Genomic DNA, 21,565 nt, shown 5'->3' with positions numbered 1-21,565 from the left:
ACCTTGCGGTACCCCACTGGTCACTGCCTGCCATTCTGAAAAGTACCCATTTACTCCATATTATAGACTAAGAAATAGGCTCTGGTTCTTGAGGTATTTCCATAGCTTTATTCTTCACATTCAGCATTGGAAAGTCACCAGATATCATTCTTGTATTTCCTGTGGAGGCTTATTATAACATTGATGCACCACTGCCAAAACAAACAGAGTTTATGAAGTATTTCAAGACTGAGATATTACAAATACTGCTCCCTTATAATCCTGTAGAGATCGTATTCCATGCAGAACTGCAAGGTCGCGGTTGGTTGTGATTTTTTGGGGTTTGTGTTTCCAACTGCACCAACTCTGTTGCTGAGGCGAGCTGTGTTCACCTGACAGCATACGCACTGACTTGAACTTTTTGTTTCTGGTCAGCTCATCATTATCTTTATCAACAACTTGCAATTATATATCAGCTTTAACATAATAAAACGCCCCTAAGCCCTTATGGAATTTAGTTTCCCCGCACACAGAATCGTGTTGGGCTCCAGCAGATTACAGTGAGCAATCACTGTCCAGAATGCAAACAAAATGTGACCTCTCCACCGTGGAATGTTCAAGCCTGTGAGCTCACGGGCATTCCCCAGAAGATGATCTCCTAACTGTGTAAGGTGATAAATTTCTGTCGATTCCACTTGCAGGTTGCCGACTGGGGGATTGAAAAGCTGGATCTTACCAAGTATGCTGATCAGACAGCTGGCACGTACAGCGGAGGGAACAAGCGCAAACTCTCCACAGCCATTGCCCTCATCGGCTGCCCTCCAGTTGTGCTGCTGGTAGGTGGCGCTGTGCTTCATTACTCCCACCCAAGTATGCCACTGTGCCTGAATGCTCAGGAAGAATTACAAGCTATTGTTCTAAACATGCCGTCAGGACGTTCCTCTTGGATTAGTGACGTATGTCAAAAACTGAAATTACGCGGTGCGATTTTAGCAACTAAAGAGGGGTCTAGAGTAGATAGAGAGAAACAGTTCCCATTTGTGGAAGGGTCGAGAACCAGAGGACACAGATTTAAGGTGATTGGCAAAATAAACCAAAGGCGACATGTGAAAACCTTTTTACGCAGCGAGTGGTTAGGATCTGGAATGCACTGCCTGAGAGGGTGGTGGAGGCAGACTCAATCGTGGCTTTCAAAAGGGAATTGGATCAGTACCTGAAGGAAACAAAATTGCAGGGCTGCAGGGCAAGGGCGGGAGAGTGGGACTAGCTGAATGCTCTTGCAGAGAGCCAGCACGGGCTCGACGGGCCGAATGGCCTCTTTCTATGATTCTATTCTATGATTCTAACTAATGAAGGGTTTTGACAGAGTAAACAGGGAGAAACTGTTTCCACTGGCAGGAGGGTCGGTAACCAGAGGACATAGATTTAAGGTAATTGGCAAAAGAACCAGAGGGGGAGATGAGAATTTTTTTACACAGCGATTTACGATGATCTGGAATGCACTGCCAGAAAGGCTGGTGGAGACAGATTCAATAGTAACATTCAAAAGGATATTGGAGATATACAGGGAAGTAGGAGAAGGCTTCTCGGGGCAAATAGGGATGGGCAACAAATCTGGCCTTGCCAGCAATTCCGATATCTTGAGAACAAATCATTAAAACAAAGGGGGGATAAAAGCCTCAATTGCAAAAACAAATTAATTTTATAGCACCAGCCACCTGTTTGTAAATATTTTGACTTTTAGAACAACTTAGCAACCAGCCTGGTGTTCCTGCATTCTGTGTTAGTCAAGTAAGCATTATGGCCCCTATTTTCGTCACGATTGTGCGCCGTTTTTTGGTGTCCAAACGTTTTTTGGCGTGAAATACTCACTTTCCGATTTTCGCCAACGTTTGGATACCGTCACCGAGCATGTGCGCCAGTTTAAACATTTTTGCCGCAAACATGAGTCAAAACGGGATCTGCCGCTGTTTTTGTGGATTTAATTGATTTTGGCCGTCCACGATTTTTTTCAGCGCACTGCCCAAAAGCCCCGCAAAAAAAAAAAATTGTTCATTTAAGGAATCAGCGCGGGGCACAAGAGGACAGGAGCGAGGCAATAAGAGTTCACGATAAAATACCTTTATTTTTCACAAGGAACTCTTTTTGGAGCAAGGGAAGATTTCTGGGCCGAAAGGACTGTTCCCCCAGCTGCAATCCCGGGCCAAAAGGCCTGCTCCCCACCGGCCGGACCCGCTGCAATCCCGGGCCGAATGACCCCCCAATTAGTCCTGCTCCCCCTGCGAGTTGAAGTTCGGGAGCAGCCCGGGGTGGGGGCAGCAGATCCAGCCAGGGGGTGCGGTGGCTGCGGGTCTGGCCGGGGCAGAGGTCCTTTGTGGCCCTTTCGGCAGCGGTGGGGGTAGCGAGCTTCAGCTTACTTTAGTGTCTCTGGTTGCCCTGGCAACTTCAGCTTTTCGCGCATGCCCAGAGAGGTTTTAGCGCAGACTTGAAGCTCCGCCCACCCCCCCCCAGACTAACTTCGGAGAGCTCTGCGCCAAATTCAAATATTTCTTTGGCGAAAGTCCCGATTTTTTTTTTTTTCTGGCGCAAATGTACACAAAAAAAAAATCATACGTTAACATGCGCGGGTGCCAAAATTCCAGCAAGTGGAAAATAGGGGCCTAAATGCTGCACTGTTACCTGTAGCATGGTTAATCTGTATGTTTCTGAGATGTTAATATGTCCTGTTAGGATGAACCAACTACAGGGATGGATCCAAAGTCTCGGCGGTTCCTCTGGAATTGTCTCCTTGGTGTTATCCGAGAAGGAAGAGCTGTAGTGTTGACCTCACACAGGTGAACGAGCAGCTTTGTAATCTCTTGTTAAACTTAAATACGTTCCTTGCACTAGACATCCAGAGCTGACTAGTAATATGTCTCTACTTATCTGTAGAATAACTCCACGAGGCCTAGTGGTGTGCTTGAACTGCTGTGACCTTAGTCTCTTTATTGTCTGCAGAGTGCCTTCACCACGTGGTGACCAGCCTTTTCTACAGCTCCTGCCTCGGCCTCCCACAGTTGCACCCTCTAGTGGTACCAGCATAGTATATACACAGAGTATACATATATGACAACATTCCCCCTCAAAGTCTTTGATGCAAGTTAGTTGCAGGTTGAGGTGGTCCGGAACTTTGCGCTCCCTGGTTGATCGTCTGGCATGGGTGAGTTGGTTGGGCCACTGCTGTCTTGCAGCGCTGTTGGTCTGACTGGACTGTTGGAGATGTTGGGATCATCCTCGTGGTTGGCAGCTAGGTCTGTTGCTGATTGGGTGTGTGTAGGTGGATCGCTGAAGGTAAGGTCCTCTCCTGGTAATTCCTGGTTTACCTCTAAATTGCAATTTGGTCTTGTCCAATGCTTTCTGCACGTCTGTCCGTTAAGCAGTTTGACAACAAACACTCTATTCCCCTCCTTGGCGAAAACAGTGCCAGCGACCCATTTGGGGCCATGACTATGATTCAGCACAAACACCGGGTCATTTACAGTGATGTCGCATGATACAGCTGCGTGATCATGGTACATGTTTTGCCGATAATGCCTGGTTTCCACCTGATCGTTGAGGACTAAGGAGAACCTGATTTTGAGTGCATGTTTCATTAGTAACTCTGCAGGGGGGATCCCAGTAAGTGAGTGGGGTCGTGTCCTGTAATTGATCAGCACCTGGGATAGGCTGGTTTGTAAGGAGCCTTCCGTGACGCGTTTCAAGCTCTGCTTTATGGTTTGGATTGGACGCGGGGTAGATCTGACATGCTTGATGCCATTGCGGGTCATGAATTCATTGAATTCCGAGTTGGTGAAACATGGACTATTGTCACTGACCAGAATGTTGGGCAAGCCATGGGTGGCGAACATGGCCCTGAGGCTTTCAATGGTGGCGGTGAAAGGGTTGGATGTCATTATTACACATTCGATCCACTTAGCGTAGACATCCACTACAACGAAGAACATTTTTCCTAGAAAGGGGCCCACGTAATCTACGTGGATCCCGGACCATGGTTTTGAGGGCCAGGACCACAGACTGAGTGGAGCCTCCCTGGGGGCATTGCTCAATTGTGAGCAAGTGTTACACTGGCGCACGCACGACTCCAAGTCTGAGTCAATGCCGGGCCACCGGACCTGGGACCTGGCGATAGCCTTCATCATGTCTATGCCCGGGTGGGCACTGTGTAGGTTGTGTATGAAGGTTGCCCTACCTTTTTTTGGCAGGACGATGCTGTTGCCCCATAAGAGGCAATTCGATTGGATGGATATTTTGTCTTTTCGACGGTGAAACGGCTTTATCTCATCTTGCATTTCCCTTGGTACCGCTGACCAGCCCCCATTGAGGACCCAACTTTTTACAAGAGATAACACAGAGTCCTGGTTGGTCCAGGTCCTGATCTGGCAGGCCGTTACAGGTGACCTTTCACTTTCGAAGTCGTCCATGATCAGGCACAGGTTTGCGGGCTATGCCATTTCCACCCCGGTGATGGGCAACTGTAGCCGGCTGAGGGCTTCGGCGCAGTTCTCAGTGCCTGGCCTGTGGCGGATCGTATAATCGTAGGCCGACAGTGTTAGTGCCCATCTTTGGATTCACGACGAAGCATTGGTGTTTATGCCTTTGCTTTACGAAAACAGTGAGATTAGGGGCTTGTGGTCGGTTTCTAACTCGAACCTGAGTCCGAACAAATACTGGTGCATTTTTTTTACCCCATCGACACAGGCCAAAGCCTCCTTCTCGACCATACTATAGGCTCTTTCAGCCTTGGCTAGACTTCTAGATGCATATGCAACCGGTTAGAGTTTGCCTGCTACATTTGCTTACTGCAAAACACACCCGACACCATACGACAACGTGTTCAATGCTAAAACTAGACGTTTACCTGGGTCATACAATACAAGCAACTTGTTCGAATACAGCAAGTTTATGGCCTTTTTGAAGGCGCCTTCTTGATTTTGAACTCCAGCCCAGTCGTCTCCCTTGCGTAGCAACTTGTGCAACGGTTCGAGCAAGGTGCTCAACCCTTTAGTTACCGAAATATATGAGGAGTCCCAGGAACGAGCGCAGTTCTGCTACATTTCGTGGTCTGGGTGCATTCTTGATGGCCTCTGTCTTCGAGTCCGTGGGCCTGATGCCGTCTGCCGCAATCTTCCTCCCCAGGAATTCCAACTCTGGCGCCAGGAAGACACACTTGGATCGTTTCAGCTGGAGTCCAACTCTGTTTAGTCGACTTAAAACCTCTTGCTGGTTGTGCAGGTGTTCGGAGGTGTCACGACCAGTGATTAGGATGTCATTCTGAAATACAACGGTGCGTGGAACCGATTTCAACAGACTCTCCATGTTCCTTTGGAAGATAGCTGCAGCTGAGCGGATCCCGAACGGGCACCTGTGATACAAAAACAGTCCCTTGTGTGTGTTAATGCACGTTAACTTTTTCGACGACTCAGCCAGCTCCTGGGTCATGTAAGCAGAGGTTAGATCCAGCTTGGTGAATACCTTTCCCCCTGCTATGTCGCAAAGAGATCATCGGCTTTGGGTAGCGGGTACTGGCCCTATAATGAAACTCGGTTGATCGTTACCTTGTAGTCGCCGCAGATTCTGACTGTGCCATCGATCTTTCGTACTGGAACAATCAGCTGGCCCAGTCGTTGAATTCGACTAGTGATATGATTCCCTCGTGTTGAAGTCTGTCCAATTCGATCTCCACTTTCTCCCTCATCATGTAAGGGACCGCTTGAGCCTTGTGATGATTAGGCCGTGCCTTGGGGACCAAGTGGATTTGCACTTTGGTGCCTGTGAAGTTGCCGATGCCTGGTTCAAATAAGGATGGGAACTTGCTCAGCACTTGAGCACAGGAAGCATCGTCCACTGAAGATAGTGCTTTGACGTCTTCCCAGTTCCACCGAATCTTCCCCATCCAGCTTCTGCCAAGCAGCGTTGGCCCGTCGCCTGGTACAACCCACAATGGCAATTCGTGTATCTCTCCATCATAGGATACTTTTACGTTCGCACTGCCGATAACTGGGATCAGTTCCTTGGTGTAAGTGCGCAGCTTTGTCTGAATCGGGCTCAGCTTGGGTCTTTGTTCTTTGTTGCCCCACAGCCTCTCAAATGCCTTCTGGCTCATAAGTGACTCGCCCCCGTGTCCAACTCCATGGAAACAGGAATGCCATTTATCTTGACTTTTATCATCATGGGGGAACTTTTGGTAGTGAAGGTGTGCACCCCGTGCACTGTTTCCTCGGGCCGAGTCGCCTCTCTAGCTTGTACTTTGTGATCCTTGCTGGATCGGAAACCTCCTGCCAACTCTTCTGCCATGTTTTGAGTCGCAGTTTTTCTGCACATTCGCTGTGGGCGGCCCTTTTGGCCGCAGCCTTTGCACACAGTGTCTGAATCGACACAGACAGGCCCGATGGTTATTCCCCCAATGCCAGCATGTTAAACGATTCACATTTACATCCCTTGGCGGACTCTGAGTCGGACTAATTCTTTGATCAACAGTTATTTTCTGCACAGCACTTGCCAGTGAGTTTTGATTCTGGGAGAATCTCAATGTTGAGGTCGTGAACGCCTGGCTTCATGTCCCATCCCATCGTGAAAACATTGTTGAGGAGTTCGCCAAATTTGCACGGTTCCGCGAGCCTTCGTAGGTCTGCAACATATTCCGCTAATTCCTGGCCATCGGTGCGGCGGTGTGCGTAGAAGTGATACCTGGCCAGCGAAACCCGAGTAAAGGTTTTACCCCCTGTAAACTTTTCTAAACTACCAACGGCAGCCATCTCTGCGTGTAAGTCCGTGATCTGTACTCGTCGCCAGTTAAAATGTCTCAACTGATCTGTAGAATAACTCCATGAGGCTTAGTGCTGTGCTTAAACTGCTGTGACCTTAGTCTCTTTATTGTCTGCAGAGCGCCTTCACCGCGTGGTGACCAGCCTTTTATACAGCTCCTGCCTGGGCCTCCCACAGTTGCACCCTCTAGTGGTACCAGCATAGTATATACACAGAGTATACATATACGACAACTCCTCTTTCTGTTCACTTGCAGCATGGAAGAATGTGAAGCTCTCTGCACAAGATTGGCCATAATGGTGAACGGACAGTTCAAGTGTCTGGGTACCATACAGCACCTGAAATACAAGTAGGTCCAAATTCCTTGCCGTCTTCCCCGGTTGTGCTGCTAGCTGGCAGAATTCATATGTTGCAGGGTGGGTTTCGACAGGCCGAGAGTGCTCAGTGAAAACTTGGCCACAAACCGCTCCTGATTTCCCTTCCGTTCATTTTGATGGGAGGAGAATTGTGGGAGTTTGTGCGCAAGTTTGAAGTGAATGCTTACAAACCCTTCAAGTTCTTACAACCTCGTCCCACAGGAGGAGAATCCACCCCTGTAACTGAGCGATGAATGTTGTTAAAATCTTCATTCTTTTTAGTAGCTGCAAGAAAGCAGTCCATGTAGCTCCAGTATTTGTAATCATTCTAGGGAAGGGTGACTGATGTTACAGTAATGCTGATATAATCTGACACACACTTGACCCATTTCACAAGATCACCAAATAAATATGGATGAGGATGGCCATTCGATCCATTCTAACTCGTCAGTCTTAATTCGGAGCTGGGAAGTCTAGCTTGTTGTGTTTGACCAGCTATTAATTATTTGGCATGTCCTCTGCTTAATGAGTCACACGTCTCTCATTGATCAAGTGAGTGTCAATAGAGGACACTCGTACAATGAGAAGAGGTTTTATAGACTGCTGACTCAGCTCTCGTTCCTCAGGTTTGGCGACGGCTATGTGGTGACTTTGAAGATTAAAGCGACTCAGCCTGGAGCTTCACCTGACCTGAATGCAGCAGAAGCATTCGTCAAGAGCAACTTCCCCAACAGCTTGCAAATAGAGAAGCATCACAACACCATACAATACCAGCTATCGTCGACATCATTAGCCAAAATCTTCCAGTTACTGATCTCCAACAAAGACCAGCTGAGAGTAGATGACTACTCTGTTTCACAAACAACTTTAGACCAGGTAATGGAAACAATACCGAAAGCATTCCGCTTGTTGTAAACTCCCATTGGCACTCGATGTCTCTCGGTTCTTTCAAGCTTCCTCACAGTAATGATTTTCTGATTAGGCATCCCTCCTGCCCAGGCGATCCAATAAGCAGCTGCCAATATCCAAGAATGTTTTGTTATAACTCGGAAATACCAGCTGACCCTAAGGTGATTCTCTCCTTCCCCTAGACACTGCATCCTGTTTCAGGAGAGCGATGTCAGCACACTGCTGGCCCTTTAGCTGGGAGAGGAGGGGGTTCTCCATCGGTGCATTGGACTTCCCTTTTATACGTGGAGTCAAACCTGAGCTACCAGCAACCCGTGTTCACACAACTAAAACCAGCTCCCTTATTCCGATGGCACAATTGCTGTCCCACGTTGTCCTGGGTCTGTGATCCTGTCAGCTTCTGAACCTAGGGTTATTTACACGGTGAAGTGCAGCTGATGTGGTGGGAGGGGAATGTGCAGTTTGCTGAACTCCTTGGGGCCGAAATAGCCCTCCGCCCGAAACAGAACACACCGACCAATTTTTAAATGTTCCATCTGCCCCAATGCATAGGGCGGACAATCTGGCGATTTTCAGCACTCTGTTTCTTGTTTCCGGGTCGGAGCAGTGTTGGTGTGGGGAGAGGGGCAGAAGTGGGGGCGGATCGGAGCGGCCGTCACTCCAAGTCATCAGCGCATCGCTGAAGGACGTCAGCGCAACGCATGTCGTGCTAACGCGTCACAACGTCCCTCCCCTTCAGTTAAAGGGGGAGGGGGCGGGGGAGGAGAGCCGCTGCAAACTCTGCAGCCACTTTAGCGCCAAACACTGGGCCACCAGGGAGGGTTTCGGCCAAGAGGGGATGCCAGGCTGCCTGTTAGCAGCCTGGCCGAGCACATGGGCATAATTGTGCCCTTTGGGATGGAGTCCCCTTTAAGGGCGGACACGCCGCCCAGCCACAGACAGCTTCCTGACAGGGAAAGTTATCAATGGCACTGACCGGCGGTGCCGCTCCCGCTTGGCAATTCCACCTGGGGGCAATTTCAAATGGGTCGACCCATGCGTCTGCCCCTGCTCGGTGAGGCCTCTCCGCTCCATTCCCACCTCTTGGATCTGTGATCCTCTTGGAGGCGGTAATGGAGCTTATGGAGGGGGGGAAATTTTGGCCCCCTTTAGTATAAACGTTCCAATAGTTGGACTCTTCATTCACTTTCCTTATGGTTAACCAACATGGGGTATGGTAGCATAGTTATGTTACTGGACTCGTAATCCAGAGGCCTGGACTAATGATCCAGAGACATGAGTTCAAATCCCCATGGTAGCTGGGGAAATTTAAATTCAGTTAATTAAGTAAATCTGCATTTAAAGCTAGAATCAGTAAATGGTGACCATGAAACTTCCGGATTGCCGTAAAAACCCATCCAGTTCACTAATGTCTTTTAGGGAAGGAAATCTGCCGTCCTTACTTGGTCCAGCCTATATGTGACTCCAGACCCTTTTCAGCTGTGGAGCTGAGTGCCCTCTCCATCACAAAGATCACCTACTTCCACCTACATAATTACAAGTATGAGAATCACACACCTCTGCCCCTAATTCAACTTATCTGCGACTGAAACCTTTATGCCCTGGTCATTTCCAATCTCGATTACTCCAATGCTCTCCTGGCCAGCCACCCATCCTCCTCTCTCCATAAACATCGGGTCATTCAAAACACTTGTCCATATCCTATCCTGCACCAAGTCCTATTCTTCCCTCACCCATGTCCTTTGCTGACCAACATTGGCTTCCAGTCCACCAAAGTCTCAAATTAAAAATTCTCATACATCTATTTAAAGTCCTCCAATTGCCTTGCACCTAACTATCTCTGTCACCTCCTCCAGCCCAACAACTGCTCCTCGACTCTCCCTTTGTCCTACTATTATTGACCAGTTCCCTAGATTCCCTCCGTAAACTCTACCTGCCACTTCCTTGCCTTCCTTTAACACCGTCCTTAAAGCCCACCTCTTTCACTCTTTGGTTTAGCATCTATTTTTCCTCATGCTCCTGTGAAGCAGCTTGGGACATTTTTCTACATTACAGGCGTTATATATAAATGCAATTTTCTGTCCCTTCAAATAAGGACCAGCCGCCTCAGTTAAAAATGTCGTACACTTAGCTGCAGACTCAAATCCTTGTACACATTGTTGACTTGGTATTGACTCTTTATGCCGGCAATTGGCAATTTAGAGTCCAGCATGTGCCCCTTTCTTAAAGGGCACAACAAATAAAGACTGTAAATTAACAGAAATTTTAAAGGAATCAAATTAAAATGTTATTCCCAGGGGTGATGTCACTCCAGTCCCTCTGGTACCGGTGGACACTGCGTGCTCCATCTTGTTCGGTGTTGTCATCGTGTTTTACCACAGTTAATGATCAATTTACCGTTGCGCAGGTATTCGTGAACTTTGCCAAACAACAAACAGCTGAGGGTGAAAATCTTGCTCTCCACCCGCGTGCTGCTGGGGGCAGGCGGGAGATAAAGGTAACACCAGCTCCAACTATCACTACCACTGCTGAGTCAAACAAGGAGAAGAAATCTTGAGGAAGTGCCAACAAAGCAGCAATAAACAGATTGCACTACAGGGACTAAATCGCAAACATTCTGGCTCTGATATTGCTCCTCGGGGTGGTTTTAATAACACAAGCCACAGTATCAATATGACTGCAACTACTAGGATCAGCAAACTGTAACACCAAGTTTTGTGACATGCAGATTGGTGAGCAACCGATCTCAAGATCATGTATGTCTAACTGTAAAGGAAAGTATACTGCCACGAAGTTCGATAGCTATAAATTACGCATGGCTGTGATCATTTCTCACAGTGCTAACATAGATGCATGCAGAGGAGTTCATTATAATGCTGTGCATTCCCCATAACTGGCAGCATGCATATATATATATATATATATATATAGTAATTAAAACTTTATGTACTAAATGGCTGTTGCCTGCGTTCATTGTCATATATCATCTTCAGAAATGGGTTTCTGTACATTTTTAATATTGAATATGATGAAATAGAATTGGAGACCTGTAATAGCACAGTCTAGTCTTTTCTGAACTTAAATAAAGAAGCTTGGGGAAGATTTTCTCTGTGTGCAACATCTTAAACCCTTATATAAAGGATAGGTTTGCGATTTTGACAGATGGAATCTACCCCCACAGTTCTATTTGGAGAGGGGTTCTCAGCAAATTGCTGCAAAGCTTGTTCCTGTAATGTGCAATCCTGTGGCTGAAGCCACGGCATTGATGCATGTACATCGAGCCTGAGCTCAGGACTCTGATCGATGCGAAGACCCTGACTGACAGTGACCAGGCATCAGTCTCAAAACCAGCACCAATGTGAGAATTTTCCGAGAGTCACATCGCCTATTAAAAGGTGATCTAAAGTACATTTTAGATTTTAAATGGTACTTAGAATAGGTCAAAATATTATAGATTTAAAACAACAAAATAATGAATAATAATTTCAGCCACAGTTTAAAGTGATCACCTGACACAGTCAGCTGCAATGAGTTACTAGAAATAGGACCTAGAATCTCTGCTCCAATCTTTCAACTATCCTAGCCTGGCCCCAAACCCCCTCTTCTCTCTCACATAGAAACACACATTTTTATATTTAAAAAAGGCAACTTAATGCAAAATCTTTCACTTTAAAAGGCTCTTGTGAGAATAGCTGAAGCAATAAAAGCTGAGCACGCTGGAGACGATGGATAGACTGCAGGCATTCTGCTGCATGCTGGACCACTGAATATGTTCGTCTGCCTCTGGCAAAAGAAACCAGAACAGATGTTCTGCGTATAATAATGAACTGTCAGAGTTATTAAATACCAGAGAGTGTCTGAAACTGCAAACTCAGGGCTTTTACAATATTAACTTTTATGAAATGCTAAACGACAGATGGATCCTGCATTTTATGAATTCATAATATGGCTAAAGGCAGGAATGGCCTCTCCAGAACTGGCAGGTGAAAAGGAGGAAATACCAGCTGAGCCAACACTTTCATTAGCCCTTGTGTGAAAGATGATGCAATTAACTCCACTGCAAGTAGTTTACACTTGTATATCATAAATCGCTTTCTCCTTTCTTTTTATTTCATGTTAGCAGCAACAGCACTGAGGGACTGGCTCCGAAATTTCTGATCAAAGAAATGGCAGTGGCGGCCATTAATGACAAGTGAATAGTAACCCCCTCCATTCCTCGGTGTCCTGCTCCCCGAGGTCCTGCCCCGCAGATCCCCATTCACTCCTCCCCACCCCCCATCCCAGGGTCTCCAATCACCCCACCCCCAGGGTCCCCAGTGACTTCACCCTCACCCCTCGCCCCCCCCCCAGGGTCCCCAGTCATTCCCCACCCCACCCCCACCCCCCCCGCCACCGGGGTCCCAAGTCCCCTCACTCCCCGGGGTACCCAATCCCCTCACTCTCCAGGGTCCCCAATCTCCTCACTCCCCGGGGTCCCCAATCCCCTCACTCCCCAGGGTCCCCAATCCCCTCACTCCCCGGGATCCCCAGTCACCCCACTCCCCGGGGTCCCCAATCCTTTCACTCCCCGGGGTCCCCAATCCCCTCACTCCCCGGGGTCCCCAATCCCCTCACTCCCCGGGGTCCCCAGTCACCCCACTCCCTGCTCACCGCCCCCCCTCCTGGGGTCCCCAGTCAGCCCCCCTCACTCCCCCCACCTCACCAGGGTAATTCCTTCAGATTAATGGATTGCAAGTCTGAACTATAAATGCCACAGTCTGAACACTCACGGTGTAATTATAATTCCATCAATCTGTTTGGTATGACACACTTATTTTAATTTGTAATTTGATTTATCATTTCATGTGTAATGATTGGCTGAGTGCTCACGGCTATGGTGTAGTATAACACTGGCTATGTATTAACATTTCAACTTGAGATCTTTATTCTGAATTTTATTGGTACAGATTTGCTTCCATTCATTCCTCTTCAGAGAAACTGTACATAAAGCTTTATAAACAAAGCAGTCGTCTCATTTTGATTAACTTATTAGCTGTGTGGGATGTATTTGAAATCACGAAACGAGCTGGCCAAATCACCTGAGGTTAACTTGAGTGAGTTAACATTAACAGCACCAAATCACTGCCACGTTACGGGACGTGGAGGGATGCCATCTGTACAGAGCACATACACTGTACCCTATGGGCACCTTCTTTGTTTTTCTGACATCTTAAAGCAAGTCCATAGGCTCCAGTGTGTCACAGAATAAAACTTTTTAGTGAAAATAACATGTGGGATAAATAGGGGATGCTTCCTAATATCCATGCTCCAATCATACTTAGTCAGGTGCAAATTATTGGGCTATCCTCAGGGAATTGTGGATGTATAGATTGGGGGGGAAATTGCGGTCGGAAGCTTCCTTCGGCTAAACGCCTCTGACCCGAAATTCTTTTGCGAAAATACCTGGGTGGTCCCGGAGGAACGTAGGATTGTGGTCAGAGGCCTTGTTTCGCAGTCCAGCGTATGGGAACATGTCTTCCAGATACCTGGGATCATGTGGGCCGGGACCATCAATGAACATCTAGTATTCTCATTGATAATAACTCCGTTCCCATTACTATCAATGAGAATACCCCCCAAAACAAGAAACACAACAAAATAAATTAAAAAAACACCTCACATATTTAAAATTGAATGAAATTAAATGTTTTAGAGCAAAAAATATTTTTTTGAAGTTTTTTTAATGTTTTAATAGGGTTAAAAATAAACTTACCTTAATGGACAGGGTTTTTAAATATAAAAATTAGTGATTAAATTTAATTTTTCTATGTTTTAAAACTCTTATGCTGGTAAAAGTAGGCTATAAGCCTGCTTTTACCAGACAAATCACAAAAGCTGGTTCTCGGCACATTCGCATTGCGTGCCGAGAACCAGCATTTGTGAGGCCTCTTCGGGTGTGTGCGCACATCATACGCACCCAGTGAGACTGCAATTTTCGGCCCATTATGTGCGGTATATATGTTTGTGTGCGTCTCTGTATTGCTTGGTGAGACATAACACATTGGAATAGTACCTGCAAGCAGTGCTGTAAGATTATGCATGTCACAGGTTAACTCCTATGGAGTCTAAGGTAACGTTATGTGACAGCCCATCAAATAATATTAGATTAATTTTCCCAATCTCTGTGTTATTCCTAATATTCACCACTGGGGGTGCTGCCTATTCCCAATGTACTCCAGCTATGCAGAGTTTGAACATGAATGAAGGGAGTAAAAAGCTACGGTGCTGTAAATGTTGAATGTCATTGCAATATTTGTAAGTTTCATGTTTAAAGGACTCCCTAGATTTGTTACCTGGTCCATGTTTCTAAACCCCACTTCCTGCCTCCCACTATTCCTGTTGTCATGTTTGCGGCAACCCTTCCTGTGGAGCCTTGATTTCTCTGGGTCAACGGTTGAATGCTGGCTTTCCTTCCTGGCCACCTCACTTCCAAACTTCAGAGGAGTGATTTACTCGCTCACCGGTAGCCGGTCACCCTGCCCTCCCCTCCACTGAAAGCATCGTAAGGGGAGGTTAGCACTGCAGCCCCCTATCCCGATCAAGCCAAATCCCGCACCACTCCCCCACCCGTCACCCATCTCACAAACCGCTGTCAGATTCCTCCCGCAACCCTCATATTGAGATTGTTTGTAATTCTTCCTCTTTCCCCACCCCTTTAGTGTAGCCCCTTCGACCCTGTGGTCCGGTGTTAACCGGTTTCTCCCGCCACACTCTCTAATTTGGATGGAATTTGAGCATGCACCCTGCCCCTAGCCTGGTGATCGAAGCAACACCCCTCCCCCTGTGATTAAATTCCAGACCGATTGAGCTCTCCTCCACTCCTGGTTGGGAAAGTTTGATGGCTTCCTCTCTCCTTCCACTGAGGTAATTTTGCTGACTTTACTCCTCATCACCACCCCCTCTCTGCCACCCACATTTTTTCCTCTTACCCATTTTCTTTCCTTTGCCTCTCTATTCTCACCATTCCCGTCCACTCTTTCTCCTTCTCTCCTCTCCTCACTGCCGCTCCCTGCTTGGGTACAACTATTCCCTCCCTTCCCCATCCTTTAACCCGACTTGACCTGAGAGCTTCACTTGCTCTTGATTCCTCATGGGCAATGCCATGAGAGGCACAAATGGTGTCCGCTGTTAGCTAGACTTGTCCTTGCCCATTTAATATTGACAATATTTTGCATGGCAAGTTACCAGAAGTGCGAGATGGAAATGGCACGGCGTCCTCTATGGAGCATCTGAGTGAACGGGTCAAGCAACTATGTATCTCCTTAATGAATCAGATTGATATATTCTGAAATTAACAAAGCAGTGTCCAAACAAGGAAGTGCAAGTTAGAGTGGTGTCAAATCAGATACAGGAATAGAAATAAAGAGAGGGAAAGAAAGATTGGGTTAAGAAAAAAGAGACAGAAAAAAATTAATAATTAAAAAAAAATCTCTTAACAACAATTAAAATCTGAAGGAATGAGACTCCACACTTGTAATAGTTAATTTTCAGTACCAGGGAAGTTGACTGGCAGTAATTAACACTCATCGCATCGTTAAAAGGGTACTTAGACTTGAAATGACTTGACTTAACTTTCTGTGACAAGTTTACTTCGTATCTACCGTGCAAGTACAGGAACTTTGCGCCATTCAATGCATTAAAATCGGAAGCCAGTCGTCAGCGAGATGCCGTTTTCACGAAGCTAATGGCGGAGCAGTGCATCTCGGACAGCAACCTCTCGATTTCCACGTTTAATTGCACATTTTCCCCTTGCCTGAAGTCGCTGTGGCATTTGCACTTCAATAACGGCATGTGCTGTTAACCTCGCTGTTATTTTGACAGCAATCTTTGGGCCATTAAGTTAGGCACATGGGGCACATGTTCCATTGAAAACTGCTGTGTATGACAAATCCCATTCTGAAGTGTTCACACTGATATCTGTAGGTGGCACTGTGTTCAGGCTTTCAATGTTAGCCGAACATCTGTGTTTGGGAAAATGTTGGAGTCCATTATTAAAGAAGCAGTAGCAGGACATTTGGAAAAGCAAAATTCGGTCAGGCAGAGTCACCATGGATTTATGAAGGGAAAGTCATGTTTGACAAATTTGCTGGAGTTCGTTGAGGATGTAATGAACAGGGTGGATAAAGGGGAACCAGTGGATGTGATGTATTTGGACTTCCAGAAGGCACTTGACAATGTGCCACATAAAAGATTACTTCACAAGATAACATTTCACGGGGTTGGGGGTAATATAATAGCGTGGATAGAGGATTGGCTAACTAAAAGGGAGTCGGGATGAATGGTTCATTCCCTGGATGGCAAGCAGTAATTAGTGGGGTGCCGCAGGGATCAGTGCTGGGACCCCAACTATTTACAATCTATATTAATAACTTGGAAGAAGGTACTGAGTGTAAAGTAGCCAAGTTTGCTGACGATACAAAGATGGGAGGAAAAGCAATGTGTGAGGAGGACACAAAAAATCTGCAAAAGGACATAGGCTAAGTGAGTGGGCAAGAATTTGGCAGATGGAGTATAATGTTGGAAAGTGTGAGGTCATGCACTTTGGCAGAAAGAATCAAAGAGCAAGTTATTATTTAAATGGAGAAAGATTGCAAAGTGCCGCAGTACAGCGGGACCTGGGGGTACTTGTGCATGAAACACAAAAGGATAGTATGCAAGTACAGCAAGTGATCAGGTAGGTCAATGGTACCTTGGCCATTATTGCAAGGGGATGAAGTATAAAAGTGGATAAGTATTATTACAGCTATATAAGGTATTGGTGAGGCCACACCTGGAATACTGCGTGCAGTTTTGGTTTCTATATTTACGAAAGGATATGCTTGCTTTGGAGGCAGTTCAGAGAAGGTTCACTCGGTTGATTCCGGGGATGAGGAGGTTGACTTATGAGGAAAGGTTGAGTAGGTTGGGCCTCTACTCATTGGACTTCAGAAGAATGAGAAGTGATCTTATCGAAACGTATACGATTATGAGGGGGCTTGACAAGGTGGATGCAGAGAGGATGTTTCCACTGATGGGGAAGACTTAGAATAAGGTGCCGCCCATTTAAAGCAGAGATGAAAAAACATAGAAACAGAGAAAATAGGTGCAGGAGTAGGCCATTCGGCCCTTCGAGCCTGCACCACCATTCAAAATAATCATGGCTGATCATGCAACTTTAGTACCCCATTCCTGCTTTCTCTCCATATCCCTTGATCCCCTTAGCCATAAGAGCCACATCTAACTCCCTTTTGAATATATCCAACGAACTGACCTCAACAACTTTCTGTGGTAGAGAATTCCACAGGTTCAAAATTCTCTGAGTGAAGAAGTTTCTCCTCATCTCGGTTCTAAATGGCTTACCCTTTATCCTTAGACTGTGACTAGACTGGTTCTGGGCTTCCCCAACATCGGGAACATTTTTCCTGCATCTAACCTGTCCAATCCCGTCAAAATGTTGTATGTTTCTATGAGATCCCCTCTCATTCTTCTAACTTCCAGTGAATATAAGCCTAGTCGATCCAGTCTTTCTTCATACGTCTGTCCTGCCATCCCGGGAATTAGTCTGGTGAAGCTTTGCTGCACTCCCTCAATAGCAAGAATTTCCTTCCTCAGATTAGGAGACCAAACTGTACACAATATTCAAGGTGTATCCTCACCAAGGCCTTGTACAACTGCAGTAAGACCGCCCTGCTCCGATATGATACGTCCTTACTATACAGTATAAATGCACACGAGGCCCATGCTTGAGAGAAGGTCAGTCTGTGACCTGTCCTTTATTCCTTAGCACTCAAGTGGGTGGAGCTTCCCCTTTTATATCTGAAGGTCCAGGTTAGGAGTGTCTCCCACAAGTTCACCACCTAGTGGTCATTGTTCTCACAGTATACAACTTAGGTCAGATTATACATGGGTTACATTGCTGGTTGAATACATGACATCACCACCGCCCCGGCCCCCCCCCCCCCCCCCACAAAGTCTTATTGAGATCACAGGTTGAGTCTCTCTGGTGGTTTACGCTCCCTTGTAGAGCGCCTGAGTTGGGGCTCCGGTTGTTGGGCGCTGGCCTGAGTGTCTGCTGTTTGCAGTGCCTCAGGCTTATCCAGACTGCCCACAGTGATTGGGCTCTCCTCCCTTTGGTCCCTGTGTTTGGTCACCTGAGGAGGAGTGAACTCTATGTTGTGTTCTTCCTCTGCTTCTTCTATGGGGTTGCTGAACCTCCTTTTTGTTTGATCATAGAATCATAGAATCATAGAAGTTTACAGCACGGAAGGAGGCCATTTTGACCCATCGTGTCCGCACCGGCCAACAAGAGGCTATCTAGCCTAATCCCACTTTCCCGCTCTCGGTCCGTAGCCCTGTAGGTTACGGCACTTCAGGTGCACATCCAAGTGCTTTTTAAATGTGGTGAGGGTTTCTGCCTCTACCACCCTTTCAGGCAGTGAGTTCCAGACCCCGACAATCCTCTGCGTGAAGAAATTTCCCCTCAAAACCTTCTACCAATTACTTTAAATTTATGCTCCCTGGTTGTTGATCCCTCTGCTAAGGGAAATAGGCCCTTTCGATCCACTATATCTAGGCCCCTCATCATTTTATACAACTCAATGAGGTCTCCCCTCAGCCTCCTCTGCTCCAATGAAAACAAATCCAGCCTATCCAATCTTTCCTCATAGCTAAAATTCTCCACTCCCGGCAACATCCTCGTAAATCTCCTCTGTACCCTCTCCAGTGCAATCACGTCTTTCCTGTAATGCGGTGACCAGAACTGCACGCTGTACTCCAGTGTTTTATACAGCTCAAGCATAACCCCCCCCCCGCTCTTGTATTCTATGCCTCAGCTAATGAAGGCAAGCATTCCATATGCCTTCTTAACCACCTTATCTACCTGGCCTGCTACTTTCAGGGATCTGTGGATATGCACTCCCAGGTCCCTTTATTCCTCTACACTTCTCAGTATCCTACCATTTAATGTGTATTCCCTTTCCTTGTTAGCCCTCCCAAAATGCATTACCTCACACTTCTCTGGATTAAATCCCATTTGCCACTGTTCTGGCCACCTGACCAGTTGATTGATACCTTCCTGCAGTCCGCAGCTTTCTCCACACAGCCGATTTTAGTATCAACTGCAAACTTCTTAATCATACCCCCTATATTCAAGTCTAGATCATCGATGTATATCACAAAAACAAGGGACCTAGTACTGAGCACGTGGAACCCTACTGGAAACATCCTTCCAGTCGTAAAAACACCCATCAACCATTACCCTTTGTTTCCTGCCTCTTAGACAATTTTGGATCCACTTGCCACTTTGCCCTGGATTCCATGGGCTTTTACTTTTGTGACCAGTCTGCCATGTGGGATCTTATCAAAAGCTTTGCTAAAATCCATATACATTACATCATACGCTTTGCCTTCATCGACCCTCCTGGTTACCTCGTCGAAAAATGTAATCAAGTTAGTCAGACATGACCTTCCCTTAACAAATCCATGCTGACTGTCCTTGATTAAGCCGTGTCTTTCTAAGTGAAGATTTATCCTGTCCGTCAGAATTTTTTCCAATAATTTTCCCACTACTGAGGTTAGGCTGACAGGCCTGTAATTACTCAGTCTATCCCTTTCTCCCTTCTTAAACAATGGTACCACATTAGCAGTCCTCCAGTCCTCTGGCACCACACCTGAACCCAGAGAGGATTGGAAAATGATCGTCAAAGCCTCTGCTATTTCCTCTTTTGCTTCACTTAACTGCCTGGGATACATTTTATCCAGGCCTGGGGACTTATCCACTTTCAAAGCTGCTAAACCCTTTAATACCTCCTCTCTCACTATGCTTATTTCATCTAATATTTTACACTCCTCCTTGATAGCAGTGTCTGCATCAGCCCTCTCTTTTGTGAAAAGAGACGCAAAGTATTCATTAAGAACCATACCCACATCTTCCGCCTCCACACACAGATTCCCCTCATGGTCTCTAACAGGTCCTACCCTTTCTTTAGTTATCCTCTTGTTCTTAATATATTTCTAAAACATCTTTGGGTTTTCCTTGATTTTACTCGCCAAGAATTGTTCACGCTCTCTCTTTGCTTTCGTAATATCCTTTTTAGTTTCACCCCTGAACTTTCTATCTTCCTCTAAAGATTCTGTAGTATTTAGCCCTCGGTATTTATCAAAAGTCTCCCTTTTTTTTCTTTATCCTACCCTGTATGTCCCTCGACGTCCAGGGGGCTCTAGATTTGTTAGTACCTCCCTTTTTCTTTAAGGGCACATGTTTGGTCTGAACACCACGGACCTCCTCCTCGAGGGCCTCCCACTGCCCTGACACTGATTTACCTTCAAGTAGCTGTTTCCAGTCCACTGTGGCTAAATCACTTCTCAACTTAACAAAGTTGGCTTTTTCCCAATTTAGAACTTTCAATCCTGGTCCATTCTTGTCCTTTTCCATAACTACCTTAAATCTGACTGAATTATGGTTACTAGCACCTAAACACTCTGTTCTCCGGCAATTGCCACTCCTCCCACACCGATAATCGTAGAAATGAACCTCTTGAAGCTGTCAGTGGGTTATGTGCACTACGAGCAGATCTCCCGTGGCATTGCTTGTGGCGAGTCAGAGGATTTGCTATTTTCCAACAACAGGGATGTTGGCACCATTGTCGGAGATAACATCACGGCTCCTGATTTACAGTGACAGAATAGAAAAAATTCCACTTCTTCAAATAGTATCCCAGGATTTTATCTTTGAGGGATTGAATTCCATGACTGTCCATTATTCTGTGAAGATGAGAACTGAATGGTCTTTATTTTATGCACATTCCTTTGGCTCAGTGGGAGCATTCCCGCTTCCGAGCCAAGGTGAAAGTTCCGAGCCGCACTCCAGACAGTGGAGACCAGAACATGATCTCCAAATACAGGCTCGACATCGCGTCCGGACAGCGTGACCACATGCTCAGGTGATGGTATTCCCACTGCAGAGGCAGCAGGATTGGTTTCGGGCATCACTCCAGGCAACTCTGGCGATCAGAGAGTGAAGCGCTTGCTCAGAATGCTGGATGTTTGATCCACATGTTTGCGGCAGATTTGTCCATTGGTAAGTTTAACTACCAGAATCCTATTTTCCTCTTTGGCAATCACAGTGCCTGCGAGCCATTTGGGCCCTGCAGCGTAGTTAAGGATAAAAAACAGGGTCATTTACATAAATACATCGCGCCCTCGCATTCCTGTCATGGTAGTCATATTGTGACTGGCGCCTGCTCTCGACAATTTCTTTCATGGTGGGGTGTATAAGGGATAACCTGGTTTTGAGCATCCTTTTCATTAGCAGCTTTGCGGGTGGAACCCCTGTGAGCGAGTGTGGTTGGGATCTATAGGACAACAGGAGGCGTGATAAGCCTTTGTAGGGAACCCCCTTGGATTCTGAGTATCCCCTGTTTAATTATCTGCACTGCTCGTTCTGCCTGGCTGTTTGAGGCCGGTCTGACATGGTTAATTCCATTGCCTGCCATGAAGTC

At 46.5% G+C, this 21,565-nt stretch overlaps 1 protein-coding gene across 2 annotated transcripts in view; it reads left to right on the top strand.

Moving 5' to 3' along the window:
- abca4b (ATP-binding cassette, sub-family A (ABC1), member 4b) overlaps positions 1-13,050 on the top strand; it is a 177,162-nt gene extending 164,112 nt beyond the window's left edge. For both annotated transcript variants that reach the window (XM_070886629.1, XM_070886628.1), the window contains 5 exons: positions 681-815; positions 2,710-2,813; positions 7,040-7,132; positions 7,766-8,015; positions 10,456-13,050. In XM_070886629.1, coding sequence (XP_070742730.1) covers positions 681-815; positions 2,710-2,813; positions 7,040-7,132; positions 7,766-8,015; positions 10,456-10,605 — 732 coding nt within the window. In that variant the 3' untranslated portion in view covers positions 10,606-13,050. The remainder of the gene's footprint in view (positions 1-680; positions 816-2,709; positions 2,814-7,039; positions 7,133-7,765; positions 8,016-10,455) is intronic.
- The last annotated feature ends 8,515 nt before the right edge of the window (positions 13,051-21,565 follow it).

The sequence above is a fragment of the Pristiophorus japonicus genome, chromosome 8 (assembly GCF_044704955.1).
Source record: "Pristiophorus japonicus isolate sPriJap1 chromosome 8, sPriJap1.hap1, whole genome shotgun sequence".
Lineage (NCBI taxonomy): Eukaryota > Metazoa > Chordata > Chondrichthyes > Pristiophoridae > Pristiophorus > Pristiophorus japonicus.
This window is presented reverse-complemented; position numbering and strand designations above follow the sequence as displayed.